The sequence below is a fragment of the Hirundo rustica genome, chromosome 15 (assembly GCF_015227805.2).
Source record: "Hirundo rustica isolate bHirRus1 chromosome 15, bHirRus1.pri.v3, whole genome shotgun sequence".
Taxonomy (NCBI): Eukaryota; Metazoa; Chordata; class Aves; order Passeriformes; family Hirundinidae; genus Hirundo; species Hirundo rustica.
The window spans coordinates 8,754,604-8,774,175 of NC_053464.1; the positions used below are offsets into that span (position 1 = coordinate 8,754,604).

Sequence of the window (19,572 nt, forward strand, 5' to 3'; positions counted from 1 at the left end):
ACGTTCTGTTGCAGCACATTAATCTGTACAACTGTAATATTCAATATCATACTTTTGACTGTATTTCATCTTGTCCATTTAGTCTGCTAGAAGGTGGTGCAGATTGGGAGAAATAGGTGGAGCAGCATTTCTAGCCTGTTGGTAAGGCAGGAAAACATGAGCCCTTGATATTTTTGACACAATTTTGTAATTGTAATAACTATTTATGTGTATTTGCTTCCCTGTAGGAAGCTAATAGTAAATTCATTTTTGATGCCTATTTATTACAAAAGGCTGGAGCCTTTCAGCCCCTTTGGTGTGTCTGGCAACTCCCAGGAATTAATTGCATGCTATCAGAAATGCAGATCCTGCAAACCCAGCCCCAGGCGGCTAAGAGCCGGATTATTATTTAATTGTTCAGGATTATATGAGGCTGCTTTTAAAAATTGTCCTCTTCTTGGTGGGCTTAAAGAGGTGTTTAAAGAACAGAAAGCTGAGGCAGAAGTCGGTGTGAGGTCAGTGGGGGTGTGTTGGAGTGGTCCCACCTACAGCACCCACAGAGAGCTGCTGAGGGAATTGTGGCTTACTGCAGGAATTGCTCTGAGTAGCTGCTGGCTCTCAGGGCTCTCATGCTGCCCCTCAGCATGAGATGGGGTGAATAGACACCTCTTCTGTCCTCTGAGCTGAGTTAGGGACCTGCCAGCTCCAAGAAGTACCATCCCAATGTGTTTTGCCATCTCATCTCATAATTCTGTGTGTGAAACCACCAGGCTCCATTTCAAACCAGCGGGGAGATCTGGGCTGCTAGCAAAGCTTTTGCTGAGTCTCCCTGCCTTGGTAGTTAGAATGTCTTCTAACTTCCAGGACAAATACACCTGAGGAAAATTCATAACTGCTTATTTTTGTTCCAGCTCACATTCATCAAGTTTTTCTGCACTGCTATTAATCCCTTTATATACATATGCATATAGCACATGAAGTCTTATAAAATGCAATTAATACCATGCTGTATCGTTAGAAGTGTCTGTGATTACATTCTGGGATTTTTCTCAGCTGCTTTCTGTTGGTGACTCATTGTCATTCAAGCCCAGCTGGTACAAATGGGTTCTTGGTTGTTTCTGACTGCTGAGGTTTTATAGCAAATGTATTGTTACAGGCAGACAAATAGAGAACCTTGTGTTTATTACTATTGAATTCATCCCACTTTTATCACTACAATCTGCAAGGTCATCTGATTCTTACATGAAATAACTGTCCTTCAGTCCTCTGCCAGCAGTATAATTCCATTTTTATAACCTGTTCACTTCATCAGTACTTATCCTGCCACAGCTGTTAATGAAAGTATCAAGACAGGCAGGCCCCAGGCTCCTTCCTTAAGGAACAACTCTGATAAGCTCTATCGAGTCTGGCATTGCTCCTTTCTGCAGTGCCCCTTTCCCCTCATTTGTCTCTTTGAAGTTGTATTTTAAAACCTGTTTCCAAGCCTTTTACAGCAGGGAAATTTGTCGAGCAGGTGGGTCATTGCCTGCATGGTCCTCTCCTCTCAGTGTGCTTAACCCTATGGTTTGATCTCTAAGACACTGGACATTTCTGGTCAGATTCTTTTCTAGTCTCTGCTTAGTTTTAGTATTTTTTTGTCCTTTTCATGTCCTTTTACTTCTCCAGAGAAACTAGGAACTTGATCCCAGACCGTGTTACATTTGTCTGCAGTGTTAGTAATTTTCATTTCAAGAAATGTTGGGCTTCTTCCATAAGCAGCCTCCTGAGGTTCTGCATCCACTTTCTGCCTCTTATTTGTAGTGTATCATAAGTATCTATAAATCAGAAGTATATAATAAGAATCCATAAATCAAACAATAGCTCCAAACACAGCAGTAAGTTATGCGCCATAATTTATTATAATACAAACAAGTTTGTCAAACACAATATATTGTCTACTTATGAAAATATCAATATTCACAATTTAAATAGGTGATAGGTCCCATAATTTTATATACCAGCAACTCATCTAAAAAGTATTTTGTTCCTAGCTGTGGTCTTCAAGACCGTATACCTACAGGTAATTGTAAAACTGTCCATTCACAGCTTATTTTTTTCTAATTTTAGATATTTGAAATAAAAATTAGAGTACAAAAGACCATCTCCACAACAAAGATGGTTTTGTCTCCAGGATACTTTTTCCCTAAATAATGACACTATATGTGCTTGGTTAAGTTTTTACAATTAGGAGGTACAAATAATACAGCAAGACAATGGCTAGTTAGCAACAGTCATTGCAAGATGCTTCACACAACCAAAAATAAGGCAAGTATTATCAACAGCAGCTACCATATGGCAGACTAAAAAGTCAAGGCTTTATTATCCAAACTGGACTCTAAGAAGGCTTTGAATGTCTGCTAACAAGACATGGCTTGATCCAAAGCCCCCCTAAAATGATGGGGATTGGAAAAACCAATGACAAAACCCACTAGCAACCTTCCCTTTGACTTCAAAGGGCTTTGGAAGCAAGTTTTTAAAGCCCTAAATTATCAGAAGGGAAATGATCGATCCACTGTACATGAAAATTGCTCCTTGTCATTTCTAAAACAATATGGAAAACGACTGTGAGTTTTTCCAAATAAGTTACAAGAATTTTATGTGTTATTTTTCATAGGGAAAAAATACACAGAAAGATTTTTGTTTTTAAATATGGTAATTTACAAAAATACATTATCAGGACAGAAAAAATTAGATGACACTGAGAGTTTGCAAGATAAACATTATGTTACAAAAATTAATGTCACAGCATGTGAATGGCAGCATATGCCATGCACTTAATTGAATTTTTTTAATAAATAAAAGCCCTAAACAGTCACTATTTTCTTTAAGGTTACTATTATATTAAGTAGAATAGTGAACTTCCTGTATAAATAGGTATTTTTTTCAATAGATACATTCTCAAAAATGAACCACTTACCTATGTAGATATTGCACTTCAGACTCATTCACATTTAACTCGGACAAGCATTCCTCATAACAAATGTAGAATAAAAATAAGTTATAAATACAGCGTTTTTCCAAAATGAAACATACACTACCTTTTCCATAAGGTAACTTTGGTTACTATCAACTGACAAAGACCAGAGGGAGGTGTCTGAGAGAAGGGCAGTGACAATGGCCACAAAACTGATTTTCTGTAAAACACCATAAAGGGAGCAATAATCTTAACCTTGTCACGACAAATAAAGCAAGGCCGAGCATCCCTTTTACACTTTATTATTGCAAGGGTGAAGCTTTGCCATCACGAGGATGAACAGACTGAGAAGTTCCTCATTTCTCTTTGGGGACATTTAAATGGATGCCATCCCTTTGGTGGCTGAGGGTGGAGAGGGTCAGGTTTTGCTCTCAGCCCGCCATGTCCCCAGCCCTGTCCCTCTCCTTGCTGGGGCCTGTGTGGTCCCTGGGGTGCCTCAGCACCTCACAGAGCATTGCTGAGCAGTTCTGCCACAGGGAGGGCCAGCGTGTGTTCCTGGGGCCCTGGGCGCCGCTCCCTGCTCCTGAGCGAGCCCTCATCTCCCTGGAGAGCAGCCTCCGTGCCGGGGCCTGGCTCCAGGGCCGGGCCCTCTGCACCCCTCCCTTGGGGGAGGGCAGCTCGGGCCTGCCGCGGACGGCTCTTGCAGGAGGCGGGTACAGCCTGCAAACGCGACCGTCGTGGCAGAAGGGAACCGGGCTCTTGTCCTCAGCAGGCCTTCACCTGGCATTTCTTAGGGGATGTTCACCAAAGCTGAGCCATCCACGTGTTTTAGAGAGATGTTTTCAGCCCTGTGATCCCACCACAGCGGGACTGACTGGATCTCTCCCCAGAGGACCTCTCTGTGCTAGTTCCTGATGCACCACGAGCTCCCTGCTGGCACTGGAGCGGGGCACAGGCACAAACACAGCGTTAGCACCAAGCTACCACTGATCTGCAGCTCCTGAGGAGCTGCTCTGTGCACTGACCACGCTGGGCTTGTGTTCACCACACACCTTCACCGCCCTCACACCAGCGAGGCTCTAGGAAGTGCCCAATGTAGAATAAAGAGGTTGTATTATGTGGCTCCAAGAGACCACATGCCAAGAACTGAAAGCGAAAGAAAGGAGAAGAAATGCATTTTCAGCCTTCCTGTAAATCTCTTATTTTTCTACACTCAGCATTGAAGGGATGCTGGTTTTTGAGTGTGAAGGAAGAGAAGCTAACCTCCTTTAAATAAGTGAAATACTTAGATCAGCTGGAACTAAGGCTTTAATATTTTTACTGTTGTTGGATATTTAATGAATTTCTTTCACAGTTTGGTTTTTGTTGTTTTGTTTTTAACAACTAAATGGCAAATCTGCAAGAGGATGGCATCATCCATCAGGAGAAAATCTTAAATTGAGATTTTTATATGTTAATCCCTAAAGGCCAGAACACGGGGGATAACTGAGAAGCTGTACTGATTAAGAAGGAACTTGAAAGCTCTGATCACTGCTCACAGGAGCAGCTTCGGTGAGAGCTCTGCTTTAGGCAGGACTTGGTTTCACCCTTGAAAGTCCTTAGATACCATGACTGAAATAGTTGGGGAAAGATACTGCTTTTGTTCTTGGCTCTAGAAACATCCCTCCCTCCCTCAAGCTCCCTGTCTCAGTCACATTCTTGAATAACAAAACACGCAAATAGTGGCAGCTTGCAGGATTGCTTTCCATGCCAAAGCTGCATCAGGTACTGTATCGGTCCTTGAGCCTTGTTCAAACGAGCCAAAACCAGGTTTGTCACCATTTGTGTCTCACAGGCTGCCTCCTGCAAGGAGGTCTTGACAGCACAATTGTGTGTGGTGGCATTTCATGCCAGAATCAACACATAATTTTTGGCAAGTGCACACTCCAGAAACGGCACTTTCCACAGTACACAAAAGCATCCATTTTCTTTCTCGATAACAAACTGATGGTCAAGGAAGGTTTTGTTGTGTTTTAAAAGGTTGTAATTAAACATTGCTGTGGCTTTGCCCTTCTGATGACTTTGGATTGCACTGGTGTTGGGATGCAAAACATTTGAGTGTGACTGAACACTAAGACTTGAACTCTGAAGCATATTCAAAATGCTATATAAGAGATGGAGGTGTTTGCCTTCTCACTTTTGCTCCTAAAATCAAGTGCTCCTGTTTCCTCCCGACAGTCTGATCTGCCCCTGGCCACCCAGGGAAATGAAATCAAATGACCTCTCTTCAAAACAGGCATTTCAGAAAATTACATCCTGAAGATGTAACCACTTGAAAAGAACTTGCACCTGGAAACTCCGACTATTGGCCTTTTCATGGTGATATTTTTATAGGCTTTCCATTCTTATCATACTGGTAAACAAGCATTTTGATGCAGTGAGAGTTGGCTGGGGAAATCCAAGGGCTGCTTGTTATGGAAAAGTTATGGTTTGTATAGAATTGCACAGGTTGCTTCTGACACTTAAAGAAGGCTTTCAAGGTGGCAGCTGCCATTGTGCGAAATCTTTTGCTAATAAAACAGTAGAGGAAGAAATTAATTGCAGTGTTCAGCAGCGCCAGCATATTGGCGATGTCCGACACAATATGGACCACCCAGCTGTTGTTTATAGGAGACACGTAGAGGTGATACAATATCATGATTATTCTTGGCGCCCACAGTATGGCAAAAATAGAAGTTATAGTAAACAAAATGGCTGTTGTTTTCCCTGTGGAGTACCCTCGCAGGCGGAAATTGCTCTTCCGCCGCAGCTTGTACACAATGATGGAATTCAGGATGAAGAAGATGGAGCAGGGCACTAAGTACACGGTGAAGCAGTGGACCCAGATGAGGACGTGGTGCATGGACGTGCTGATGTAGTCTTCAATCCAAATGTTGGGCCACCAGTAGTAGGGGATGCTGGTCAAAAAGCAGGTGATGTAGACACTGACAATGACTTTGCGAGTACGAGCAGGGTAGGAGACCGTGTGGTACTTGAGGGGGTGGCACACGGCGATGTACCTGTCGATGGTCAACGGGACCGTAATCCAAATCGACGTGTGGATGGAAGAAAATTCCAAGACCTCAATTATTTTGTCCAGTACCTGAGGCATCTGTTTGTTTAGGATGAAGTCTTCCATGAGGAAGTCAACGAAGACTATGAAGAAGAGAACCAGGATGTCAGCAGCAGCTAGAGCTAGAAGGTAATTATAGGAGGACTTCTGCCTGCGAGCTACAAGCTGGGAGAGGATGATGACTGTCAAGATATTTGCTGTGGAGAAAGAAACACGGAGTTAGGCTATTAAGAGGTAACATAAGCTTTTCTGAGCACTTGCTTGGAGTTGTTCAAGCACTTGGCAACATGACCACCTTATTAAATTCAAGAAACCAAAAGGAGAACACCCCAGTCGGGTCCCTCAGAGAAGCTGTTGCAGTGACAGGAGCATGTGGCCCTGATCTCCGCTGTGGAATCCACCCCCTAAGTAGAGGGTGCTGGGACTCCTGTCTGTGCAAACAAAGGGAGTGGTAGCAGGAGGAAAAAAGGTCTTACACATGCTTGCTCTTATTTCCCACCGTGCTTTTTTCACTTTTTCACATAACAAGGGATGAATGAGAAGGGTAGTGAATATAAACAGCTCTTGTAAGTACTTGAGAGATTTGCTAGAGCACTAAGGTGTAGCCAGATTTTAACTACTTCCTCTTGTTTACTAGAACTTACGGTGCAGTCTTGAATTGGAAAAAAATAAATTCCTTTTATTCCTACTCTCAGTTTGGCTAGAATGAGACAGACAAGATTGTTCCCATCAGAGGCTGGTATCACTTGGCTAGAATACCTGAAGAAGTGATTAAAAATCAGAGATCTGGTTTACTGTACAAGTGACTGCCAAATGTTTGTAGTTGATACTTTCCTAGGTGTTCTGTAAATCACCTCTTCTGTGCATTCAGTGCTTCAAACATTTCTGCCAGCTTTGATGGATTTCCCAAAACAAATCGACAATAATTGTAAAGATTCCTTTAAACCAGAGAAAAAGGAAGTTGGTAACATAAAGGTAATGATGGCCTAGCACACATCCTACAACTGAAAATGCTTGTTTTTTTAAAAAAACTGTTTTACTTGGAACTGGAAAAACTTCCTCTTTCATGGATGCCTTCACAGCCTGCTGTCTGGGAGCAGATTTCTGCCACCAGGGAAACGAACTGCAGCAGAGTGAATGATCTTGACTAACAGCCCTCACCTATTTTTGTATTAACTGAATGTATTAATTTTGCATCTTGGGGGAAAAAAAAACCAAAAAACAACTAAACCAAACATGACAATCAACTGACTCTTTCCCTATATTAAACAAACAAACAAACAAACAAAAACAAAAAACACAAAACAAAACAAAAAGAAAACAAAACAAAACCCACACGATCTTTTCAGTGGGGCTGTCTCAAGTTTCCTTCAGGGGAATATTCGCAATTCTGTCCTCCATTAATGTGAATGCAACTGCATTGATTTCAGCTCAGCACAGACGTGGGAGACAAGAGGTGATACAGCCAGAACTGCTGCGTCATTTTTCACTTACTTGCTTAGAAATGCCTCTGCTGTGCCTGCTGATGAGCCCTGGAGGTGCAGTGAGTGATGTACTGTCAAGGAAATCCTCGAGCTGGAGTGTTTATCATGGCTCTGCAGCCACTGCTGGTTTTGGCCAGCCAGGCTGACTGCCTCAGCTTCACAGATATTGGATGTGACCCATGGGGTGCATCTTCTCTTTAAATCCTCTGGATTTGACTCATTCCAGTAGCAGCAGCTGGAGCCAGTGAGCAGTAAGGGGTATGTCTGAAGGCATTGGTCCCTGCTGCTAACTCTGGCCTGACTGTCAGAGCAGCTCCTGCAGGGATGCTGAAGCCATGCTGTGTTCAGGTACAGCAGCCCTGTTCCTCCCACTTTCTATCCACTGCAGGGTCCTGCTGCTTGGTTCTAACCCCACTCTGTTTTGTTACAGGAGCAGATTTATGAGCAGTCCCTTGTACCCTTTGCCCCTGCCTCTCTCACGGTTCCCAGCCACAGCAGAAACGGCGTGTGCTGAAATGCAACTTATTTATCTAAGGCCAGCAAGCCTTGCTTGGCGAGCCAGATTAGAAAATTGATCTGACAAAGTACACACAAGCTCTACCCATTTTTTCTGCAAGGGTTACTGTATCTTGTATTGGAAACGCTTTCCCTGGGATCACATTAGAGCTTTTTTCTTGCTGGATGATATGAAATACAGAAACACCATTTACTTTGTGAAAACAGATACATACTGGGTGCAGCAGAAAGTTGCCAGTACACCCGTGTCTTAGCACAGGGTCTGTGAGTATTTTTTCCTGCTGCACACTGTTAAGGGAAGTGTAGATGAGCTATGGGTGCCTCAGTCCTTCATCCGTTTCCTAGCCAGTGGTAAGTCGGTCCTTGGTGTGTCCTCAAAGAGTACCTAAAGCTCAGAAAAATGGCAAGTGGGTGGGCACACCACCCTGTGTGACCAACCATGTCCTTGTGCCAGTCTCTCAGTGACTTCGGAGCGTCTCCTCAGTGTCCTGCTCTCCCATGGGAAAAATTACCCATTGGGGATGAAAGGCGATAGAAGAGTATTTGGGACCACATTTTAACCTTGCTGACACTAATTCTTGCACTAGCATGGTAGTCTGTGATGAGAACTGTGGCAGAGATGATGATGAGGATGATGGAGATAGAAAAATATCTGTCTCTGCTGTAATTTAGGTGGAGCGACATAGAGCTACTGGATAGGTCAGTACCCCTAAATTGTCCTGGATGGTACACTGCCCATTTCTTGCAGTGTATTTTCTAGATACTAAGTGGTTAAGATCATTTGAATTTGAAAGAGATTGATCACTGTGCTGGGAGATGATTAGGGGATGACAGATGGGAATTTATGCCAGCGTCGCTTGCTGCAGTGCAGTATTCTGAATTTATAAATATCTGTTTGAGAACCAGGGCTTGATTGGGGACTAGCTGGCTGAAGCCTTAGGTGCTGCTGGATGATTAGAAGCAACTGTACAAAATGGCAGTCTCAATTCTTTCCCTCCAGGCATGAGGACATGAGACACTGGAGACACAGCATCCAAAGGTCTCTGATACCCAAACACCTCTGTTTCTTTGTTTGCTCAAAACAAGGCAACCTTCTAACTCAGCCAGGCTCAATCACAGGACACTTACATCCCTCTTTTGACACCTCTTCTGACTTTATCACCTCCTGAGTACAAACTGCAGCTCCAAAATTCATTCTGTTGGAGTTCTTTCTGTCTGAGAGGGATCTTCCTTTAGGAGTAACTGTGTGGATTTGGGTTTACTTCCCATACCAAAGCTGTGCTGACTTGGCTGAAGAGACTGGGCACTCTCCTGTGCCTCAAGGCAGTGCCTGTGCTCTAAGGGCACAGTTTTGCCCCCAGCTTCTCATGTCACGGATTACAATCATCACTCAAATAGTGTCTAACACCGGCCTTTGCAGGGGATGTGAAGAGCTCCTCTCAGTGACTATTTTCACTGCATGTGAGCTTAAGCAGGAGCGATTGTATCTGTGTAAAGAGAAAATAGGCATAGTTCTGGGCTTTTTGTTGTTTTTTTCTTTTTCTTTTTTAATTGAGAGCATTTTGCACGTACACAGCAGCCTGTGCAGTCAAATGGCCTTTACAACACAAGCAGCTCCCTGCCTTGGGAACAAGGCTGGTTCTGTAGTTCAGCAGTTCAGCTTTATAAACTACCTAAATGAAGTAGCCACGAGTGTTGCTCACTGAGCGTGATAAACACTAGGTCGTGGAATATAATGGACACCTTTTACCCGACACAGTTGTTGCTAGGATCCCCACAAATTTATTGTGTAATGTGTGAAACTTCTCTGCAGGCTTAGCAGTAGTCAGCTGACTGGCAGAGAGAAATAGCTTACAAAATGGGAAATCTTAAGTTGTCTCAGAAAAAATGTTAGTAACACCTCCTTCTCAGATTTAAGAATGCCGAGAATGTAAGTACAATATGCCAAAAATAAGCGGTGAGAAAAAGAGATGTACTGGCTTGATGGGAATAGATGATTTCCTCTAAGCTAGGAGGAAATATTCAAATGTAAACAGGTACTGTGTCCAGCAGGCAGATCTAAGCACAGCTCCTAACACAGACTGGAGATGAGGATGGCATTCAGCCCTTATTTTGTGTGGGAACCCTCTGGGGAAGCTGTTGACAATGGGTGATTTCTGACAAAGGTGCTACATAACAGGAGTTACTAACAACAGAAAACCAACCAAGAATACTGTGGCAATGTAAATGCATTATAATTACTTATAATTATAATTACTTATGTTGGCTATAGCTGTGATCTTTTTAAATGACCTCTGGATGCTGTTTGCCCTTAAAGAAGATAAGGTAGGTCCACGTTTTCCTCTTACAACCAGTGTAGATCAAACAGCACTAGAGCAGATGAGGACAGACTGAATGGTGCTTCAGTTTCTTCCTCTCTTTTATTGTCATATCCTGAGTTCCTTCCTTAAACTGTTGTGAAGCATAAAGAGATACTTTATGGAATATAATTAGTGCAATACGAGTTTTGTCTTCCCAGGGAGTTCCTGTGAGGATTGATTTTTGAAAATAAATGGATTTATTTGTTGTTCAGCTGTCTGAGTGCTGTCAAACAGCACACAGCAAGGCACCCCCACGAGGGAAGAGCTGTCAGCCCCTTCTGCTAGTGCCTGCATCATCTCCCAGGGAATGGAGAGGGATATATGCAAAAGAAAAAGAAAGAAAGAAAAGAAAGAAAAGAAAGAAAAGAAAGAAAAGAAAGGAAAGAAAGGAAGAAAGGAAAGAAAGGAAAGGAAAGGAAGAAAGAAAGAAAGAAAGGAAGAAAGAAAGAAAGGAAGAAAGAAAGGAAGAAAGAAAGGAAGAAAGAAAGGAAGAAAGAAAGGAAGAAAGAAAAGCATCATAAAACTATGGCAGGCATGGATGCAGGATTGCTACTGGAGGAGATTTCACATCCTGTAGGAGGGCCCTGGTGTGGCTTGTGCTTAGAAAATCCCATGTGCAGGGGCAGACCATGCCAGTTTTGAGGGTGAAAGGGAAACTGGAGGCAGAGGATGCCCAAGTTCCTGCTCAGGACAACCCAAACTCCCTCCTGTGTGCAGGAGCGCGGGTTAGTTACTGCCAGGGAAAACACAGCACAGCCTTGTGCTTACAAGTCACAAGTGAATGAGACAGTCGGTGCCAGAGGCCAGATTCTGACAATGAAATCTGGCCTCTGGGGCCATTTTTCTCACTGACAGCATTTATTAGCTGAGATGGCTCTGGGGAAGGATGCAGTGAATGAGGCACTCTGCTCTGCAGCTGGCATCAGCCATCAGTGGGCCACAGAGGCCAGGGAAGGATTTTAATCCAGCACAAGCACTTCCTCGCTGTTGGAGGGCACAGACACAGTAATGGCATGGAGGTGCCAATGGCTGATGCTCCCTTTGAGCCTTGCCAGCCACCGGGGCTGGAGTGCAGCAGCTTGTCTGGCAGAAGGGTGTAATTACACCGCTGCTTTTGCCTTTCCTAGACCACTGGAGTTTTTCTGGAGTATAAAACAGGGCTGTTTCTGCAGTATGAGGATGGCCCAGAAGGAACACTGGGCTAGGATGTGGGGAGGTCTGGGCTCGCTGGGGCCTCACGTGCGTAAATGTGACAGGGATTTGGTTCTCTTCTTGCCATCTTCACCCTCCTTGTCCGCCTTTCCTGAGATGGACCTACAGAGCACAAAGTCTCTAATGAATCTCAGACATTCCTCCTGCCACTCCAAAGCTTTATTTAGAGGTAACCACACAAGGATAAAAATGTCTAAAATACACATCTCAAAGTCTAGCCTTGCATTCTGCTACTAGAGCAGCACAGCTTTCTAATGGAAACTGGTGCTGGGAACAGAAAAGGTGATCTGCAAAATGATGCAGAAATCATAAAAGGAATTTGGTTCATGCAATGTATTTGGACAGAAAGATTTCAAGGCAGATTGGGTGTCTCATTTGGCAGGCGTATGTGGCTTCTAAATGTGGGCTGTCAGTGCAGTATAAGGGGTCTCAAGCTGAGTAACTCAAGCTCCAGGGTGACAAAACCATTCTACCCTTTTGAAATCAAATGCCAAAGTACTGAGGCAGGTGCCAAAGGTGTTTCATGGGATGACTGGGATGGAGAGAGGATGTGATTTCATAAGGGCACTGCCATGAATTCTTTACTGAACATGAATAATTAAGAGGATTTTACCTTTGATTGTGGTTTTGCTAAAATAAACCAGTCTTTATGTCTTCCTAAAGCATTAGGTAATGCAATAGGAGCTCATGCTTGCAAACCCCATGGCCAAGCTTTCTCAGAGACTATGCCAATTTTACACAGTAGGCAGGAAATTACAGACTTTGTAAAACCATTGCAGTTTGGCTTTATTCCCCTACAGAGAATATACTGCATCCCCACTAGATCTATCACTCTTCGGTGTGCTAGTCAGGACATTGAAGAAAACACACTTGGAATGAACAAATGTGTGAGAAATATCCTAGTCTGAGGTAACTGACTGACAGGTGATTTGTCTTGAGACCAAAAGCAACCTCTAGAGCACCTGTCCATGCAGGCAATACTCCATATGATGGAAAAATGGAGACGATTAGTGACTGTAGATTGCAGGGACTCTGTTTCACATGGTAGAAGGGAAGAATTTCAGGGTTACAAGAGGCAAGCTTCTCTTTTCTTCCATGGATAAAGGGATAAATTTTTTTTTGGTCATCTTCTGTATTGCTGATTCTGGTCCTTCTTGGCTGCCTGCACTTCCTTCCCTCTGAATGACCAGGGATCCAGAGGGGCAACCCAATACCATCTTCTCCCATGAAGTCACCCCAAGAACAGCACCAAGGGCACCCCAGACATCGGGTTTTAGTATCTGTAAGTACATATCCGTATTCTGCAAAATGAAAACTGATTTGTGTGTAAGGCCTCCTGTGCTCAAGGGGTTGATTTTGGCTTTGTTTCCTGTTCTGGTGTCTAAAAGCTAATGAGAAAAGAGATTATAGGCTCAAAAAGACCACCTGAAAGAGAAGGTGGCAGCTTTTGTGGGCAGGGATTGCTTTGCCCTTGGTGTGTGGAAGCAGAGCACACACCCCATCAGGACATCTCCGTGTTGTTTGTTTGCCTACACCGAACTATGACGTGTGTGGTAAAAGGCCTTCTGCTGGCTTGTTTCTGCTGATTCACCCCCATTTTACAGAAGGGAGCAGAAAGAGGATGAAGAGGAGAGAACTGAGTAACGGGGTGGATGAAGAACAGCAGGATATTAGACTGCCTAGTGCTTCTGAATGTTTTGACTTCTTAACAACTGGGGGCTCTGCATTACCCACCTACCGTGAAAACTGGCTGTGCTCTCTCTTTTGTGTCGTTGTCATTTCAAGGAAAAATGTACTTTGGAGTTTTTCCTTTCCAATCCATCTTAGCAGCCTGCCATGCAAGGTTGTGCACTTCATAGTCTGCTGAGCCTCCCAAATATGGCACCTCATTATCATTACAGCCCTGACAGCGTTGTTTCCTACTGACGTGGCAAGAAGAAATCCAGAGTTAGCAATGGCACTCTGTCTAGCAGCATCCAGAAATGTACAATCAACTACTCCACAATCCATACATTAGCATGGATTCAGCCACATGCTGTCATTCAGGATGCAAGATTTTTAGAGGCTACAGGCTCCAGACGTCCTGACCAAACTAAATCACTCCCATCTGCACACCTTGCTGTCACCAGTTCTGTGCAGGAACAGAATGAATCTATTATTTTTCATAATGGTTCTTCTCTCCAAAAGAACAAGCATTCATTTTATAAAAGGAAATGACTCACTTTAAGCATGTTAGCAGCAGTTTTGTTCCCCTCTGTCCAGTACTGCTACTGGAAATGTGCTGGAGTGCCCTTCAGTTGCTCCAAGAGCTAAGCTAAAGTTCTGGCAATCTATTTGTCCCCCTTTTTAATAGGATTCAATGTACTGGCCTTGCGTCCAATTCAGATTTTAAGTCAGAGAATATATGGCCTCTGAGTAAAAAGGGTGGTTGAATCAGGTCTCAGGACGGTTTGGTTCTTATTCACTAATGAGCAGCAGCAGAAAGTGCTGTTTTTTCAAGGTCATAACTACATTGTAACAACTCTCCCTCATATTTTCGGATCTTCCTTTAGCACTTCTATTTTTCAGGTATGCTGCTATGAGAAAGGCTATTTATTCAGGTGTTGGAAATGGTCTCTGTAATCAGAAGCCTGTACTGTGATTGCAGAAGAATATACTAGGCAGCAGATGGCAGGAATCCAAAAGAGCCAGGCACTTCTACAGTTCTGTGTGCTCGATGTACACCAACCTACCTCTGCCTGCTTTGGGATTTACTGCTACTACACGCCACGTGAGTCACTGACCAACATTGCTGCCTGTCCCCCTTACTGCTGGTGGTGCCAGCTGGGTCACAGCCGTGGGCACAGGGACAGCAGTACTCTGCAGGTCTCGTTCCCCCACGCCGCCGAGGAGTGGAGGGAACGCAGCTGGGCTGCTGCGTGGTGGTGGTGGTCTCTTGATCAGGGGTGCTCAGCCCACCAACAGCACCTGCCTTGGCAGGATGATGACCCAGGCATGCACATCTCCCAGAGAGCCTCCTTATTCCAAACATTATATAGGGAGAAGGCTCCAGAAGGATCAGGTCTCCATCTTTTCAGCTTGCCTGTATACCGCAGTTTGCATGGGCACAGTGTCAATCCAACACCCTAGGAAGCATCTGCCTTGCCCTGCAAGGACAGCCAACCTGTCATCTGCTAGGGCGAGGTCCACAACCTGTGTCTGTCTCTTCACAGAGTGTTAAACCAGTTAGGCACCCCTGCTGAGCTGACAGGTCAGGACTGCAGCGTATCTCCCTCCACATGGAGCCCTGTGAATGCACACTGTGCTTGGCTGGGCTTTGAATGACCTAGGTTGTCCCCATCTCCACGTCACCTTGTTCAGCAGCAGGTCTGACATGAACACTACCTGTTTGCACCTTCCAGCTGGGAGCATCCAAGCATGTCCAGGCTGCTCTCCCAAGCTTGTGAAGTCTTGAATCTACATTTAGATCAATGTGACCGGTTTAATGCAATAGCCTAAAGTACAAATAAAAGAAACAGCTGTGGACAAGGCTCCTGAAGTTTGGAGTGGCACTTCCTTGGGGTATTTCTGTGCGTCTTTTGCCTCCTAGAGATACTGTAAAGGTGCTGTTCCTTGTATCACTGGGACGCAATGATCCCCGAAGCCAGGGCGCATCCCAGGTAGGGAACTGACCGGGGAACAAAATGGAACCAGCAATCCCAGTGGGACTGGCTAAGAAAGCCAGATTTACTCTGCCTCTCACACCGTAGGAAGGAGATGAATCCTGGGAACTTGGATCACGCCAAAGCCTCATCTAGGAAATGCTGATGCTCTGTCTTTTCAGCAATGAACTCTATTCCTGTTGGAAAAAGTGACTGCATGCAAGGCAATTCCATTGCTTCTGCTCCTTCTATTGAAACAGGAATCAAGGTCAAAGCCAGGTGTCTGCAGCAAGCAATGCTGCTTCTGTGCCTGACCTTCTTAGTTGTGTTCAGTGGCCCCACCACAGAAGGAGCTCTTTGGTGCAGCTGCTTTGTGCAGCTCTCACTGACAAAAGGGGCAGACTGAGAGTGCTACCTGTTGTTCTTTGCTTTCTCACCTTTACCAGCCCACTCTTGGACTGAATCAGAGCAATTTATTCCCTCCCCCACATCCAACACCATCCCTTCTCTACATTTTCTCTCACTAAAGCAAGAAACATTTCCATTAAGACTTTTTTCAGCCCTTCTCTTGCCTTCCAGCTAACTGCAGGTGCTTCAGAGGTTCTCTCTGACAGACAAGGGGAGTATAGGGTTAACAGAGCAGGGGCTGTAGAACAGCTCCATAAAATGAGAAACCTTCGCCTCTAAATGGGAGAGGATCACACTTGCAGTGCCTCTGCCTCTTGTCTGCACTGGCATTTTCTCCTTGTTCCCTGCAGCCTGATTCTGAGACACCCCACTCCTGACAGCAGGACTGCGTACTTGCGGGACACCTCTGCACGCCTGCACTCAAAACAAGTCTCAAAAAACTGTCTCTGTCTTACCAGCCTCTGCTTAGAGGGAAAAGAAGCAGCCCTGGCCCCGCTGCCTGAAGGCAGGATGACCCCTGGCAGAGCTGCAGCCACCTCAGGTGCAGTGCCAGCCGTGCAGGGTCAGCGTGCAGAGGTGGCTCTGGGGGTGCCTCTCTCTCTGTAGGGCACAGCCTGGTCCTTCCTCTGTGTGCTACTGCCAGAGCGGGCTGAAGGGAGTTTGCTTTGCTCTCTCTCCTCTCTGCTTTTTACAGGCTTTCTGGTGCCTGGTTGAACAGAGAGGGAGAAGGAGCCACTGCTGAGAACAGGATCTGCTGGGGTGCCTGGGTTATACAGAAGCAGGAGGCAGAGGATGCTTCTACTGCACACACAGTGAGGCCTGGCATCTCTTGGCCTCAACGTGGAGTTGTTGAGTTAGTGAAATTTCCTTCAGACAGTACAGCAGGAAAGGTAGAAACAGTTAACTGGCCTCTCTTCTCATCAGTCTTTCTCCAAGATTTGTGGCCAGGCGTTAACTCTTTCCATTTCAGCAAAACACTGCACTAGCGCTGTATTTGAGGACAGATCCTAGACAGGGTTTCTCCTAAATTCTTGGCACCACACAGAGCTATTTTAGATCCCACATAGTTTAGGACTCTTTTTCTGAGAGCCAATAAAATCTGCTACCTTTACAAATTTCTAATGTTAAAAAAAAACTAAAGAGCAGCTTCAAATTAAAACATGAAAATCTCTTTTTAACACTGCTGTCACCCTGTACCCCATCCTCAACGAAGTCTGGCTGTGAGAGTCTTCCCCTAACCACATCCAGCTTGTTCTCATCTCTGTGCAGTCTCATGAATTTCTCATGCACTCAGCACACTGCCCATGTGCAGTGAGTCCAGGAGCCAGTGCCAATGCTATCCTCGGACAATGTGCTCTGGACACATCCACACCTGATGTAAGCCCACTGAACTCAGCAGTGCTGCACCACCACATGCTTTGGCACTGGTGCCACTGCTCTAATCAACTGATGTCTGATCCCTTGAGAAATGCACGAGACCATTGCTAATTTGGACCATGTCTGATTTTAGCCATGTTCTTAGAATGACAGCGTTCGGTCTGTAATGACAGTGCAGCATCCTCAGGGAGCTGGTGCAAGCATGTGCCAAATGTTCATTAAATGATTTTTCTTGTCTGTGCACACAAGACTTTCCTTTGTTTCAGAGACATACAAAGGCAAGCTTAGCCACAGAGTGCTTCATGACAACTTCTTCACCTGATAATTGTGAGAGAGTCTTGCTCAGTTCCTAGGGGACTGGTGCTGAAATCAGACCCTGTCATTACTATGGACATCTAAGCAGCCCCTAAAGAACCAATGAAGAGGAAACTACCTCCTACCCCTGCTGGCTGGGTCTCTTCAGGTCAGGACTGAGACTCATCAATGTTTTGGAGCACAGATACTTGCCTGTGCTCTGCATCCTCTGTGTGTAAATACAGGACTTAACTTTCCAGTTCTCTGAACTATTAGCCAATTGGCAAATTTTAATTATAAGCCAGAAATGGGAGAAAAACACCCAAACAAAAAAACACAAACCACATCAGTTCATATGGAGAGTGGTAATTGCACACACGCTGCTCTGAGGCAGGCTTCTCTTCATGTCTGATTAAAATTTTTTCTATGAAATAATTGCTGTAAGAAGGAATTAAGGTGCACAAGAATTTAGAAACTGTAGACTATTACCTATCATTGCTGCTTGCCATTCCACACAGCGCTTAAAATGTGTAGCTCTACACAGACACAACCAAACTCTCTAGTATCACACCCTTAAAATACCAACTCATCTTGGTGCAGCAGAACTTTTCCCCAACTCATTCTACCTGTCCTTGGGATCGCTCTAAGTCTCTCTCAGGCTGGAGGTGTTAAGCCAGTGAGCAAGCCATGCTGTTTGCCCACCCCAGCAGTGCTGGGATGGCAGCTCTGCCCGCTGTAACTACAGCAGCTCCCCTCGGTGCTGCGTGCCGAGGCATCTCACCGGCAGGCACAGGCAGCCCTCTCCAGGAGGAAGCACCTGCTCAGCCCCTGTCTCGGCTGAGACAGCACTGCCGATGTGATGCTCGTGGGGCATCTGCACGTTTGGAGCTCTGCGCTGCCAGCGGTGCCTCACACGTGTTCACATCCAAGCTTGGGACATCCTCTCCCTCCTTATTTGTGTTGTCTCTAGCTTTTCTTGTTCCAAGCATCTCTATAATGTCTCTGTCCCCTTTTTAAGTAGGAAATTTTGCTCAGGATTACACACTCTGGAGACTGGTGCCTGTCAGCTGGGACTTTTTTCCGAGCCCTGTACCTGCATTCAGGGGTCTCAGAGCCAGCATTGTCATTGCCCTTGCAGCACACTGACCTCAAGACTGGACTTTCTACTTCTCCTGCTCCACCGGCCACAGGGACAGGCTCACGAATGTGACAACTGTCTGCTAAGCTCCTGACAGCGTACTCCTTTCCTAGTCAAGTTCTGTAGCGGTGGCGTGTCGCTTCCTAAAGCCAGCCCTGCCCCACGGAGTCGGGTGGGGATTTGCAGCAGGAAAACTCGGCAGCTACCCTTGTGCCCACTGTCCCCGCGATCGGCGGGGACCCGGCCGCCCGGTACCGCTCCGGTACTCACACGGCCAAAGCGGCAACGGCAGAACTTCACGACAGGCTGACTCTGTACGTCAAGTTCAAAGTCTGGGTGCCCGAAGCCGGGTGGGAGGGCGAGGGCAGGCAGGGACAAATCCCGGCGAGGGAGACAGCGCCGGGACGGCAGCGCGCCGAGCGGGGAGATGCTGCTGTCCGGGAGACGGGATGCTGCTGTCCGGGGGATGGGATGCTGCTGTCCGGGGGATGGGATGCTGCTGTCCGGGGGATGGGATGCTGCTGTCCGGGAGATGGGATGTTGCTCTCCGGGGATGCTGCTGTCCGAACCTCCCGCGCTCATCCCGCCGGGCACGCGGAGCCCGGGCCACCTCTCCCCCCGCCCCGGTCCGCCCCGCACAGCGGGCAGGAGCCGCTCCGGCGGAGCCCCCGCAGCCTCTCCCGTCCCGCGGCACTCACCCGGCAGCCCGAGGCAGAGCAGCAGGCTGTAGTAGACGACAGGTGCGTATCCCAAGCCGCAGCCATAGCGGCGGTGCGGCAGGAGCGAGCCGTTGTGGAGGTGGAGGTGGTTGTGCTCCATGGACCCGCCGTCCCCGCTGCCGGCGCTCCCTCCGCCGCTCGGGCCGCCCCTCGCACGCTCGGCGGCGGCGGCGAGCGCGGCGCGGCCCCGCGGCGGGCGGCGGCACATGGCGCGGCCCCCGGGCCGCCGGCGGGGCCGGGCCGGGCCGGGCCGGGCGGGGCGGGGCGGGGCGGGACCGGCCCCCGCTTCGGGCCGCCCCCGCCAGCCCGGCTGCCGGCGGGGGTTTCCACCGGGGAGCCGCCGCCGCCTTCCCGGGGGACAGCGGGCTCGCCCCACAGCAGGAAAAGGGGATTTTCCTCC

The 19,572-nt window shown here is 46.5% G+C and overlaps 1 protein-coding gene across 2 annotated transcripts; it reads right to left on the reverse strand.

Annotated features, from left to right (window-relative positions):
• Window positions 1-1,666: 1,666 nt before the first annotated feature.
• Window positions 1,667-19,316, reverse strand: GPR139 (G protein-coupled receptor 139). Of its 2 annotated transcripts, XR_005703213.2 has the most exons (3): window positions 19,152-19,316; window positions 2,936-6,220; window positions 1,667-1,793 (listed from the first exon to the last, which is right to left on the reverse strand). XR_005703213.2 is itself a non-coding variant. In XM_040079178.1 (2 exons), exons 1-2 carry the CDS (start codon window positions 19,270-19,272, stop codon window positions 5,286-5,288), a joined length of 1,056 nt encoding a protein of 351 aa, XP_039935112.1. In that variant the 5' UTR covers window positions 19,273-19,316; the 3' UTR covers window positions 1,855-5,285. The 2 variants fall into 2 exon arrangements, 1 of the variants encoding a protein (XP_039935112.1); XM_040079178.1 differs by lacking the exon at window positions 1,667-1,793 and having other exon boundaries at window positions 1,855-6,220.
• Between the last annotated feature and the right edge of the window lie 256 nt (window positions 19,317-19,572).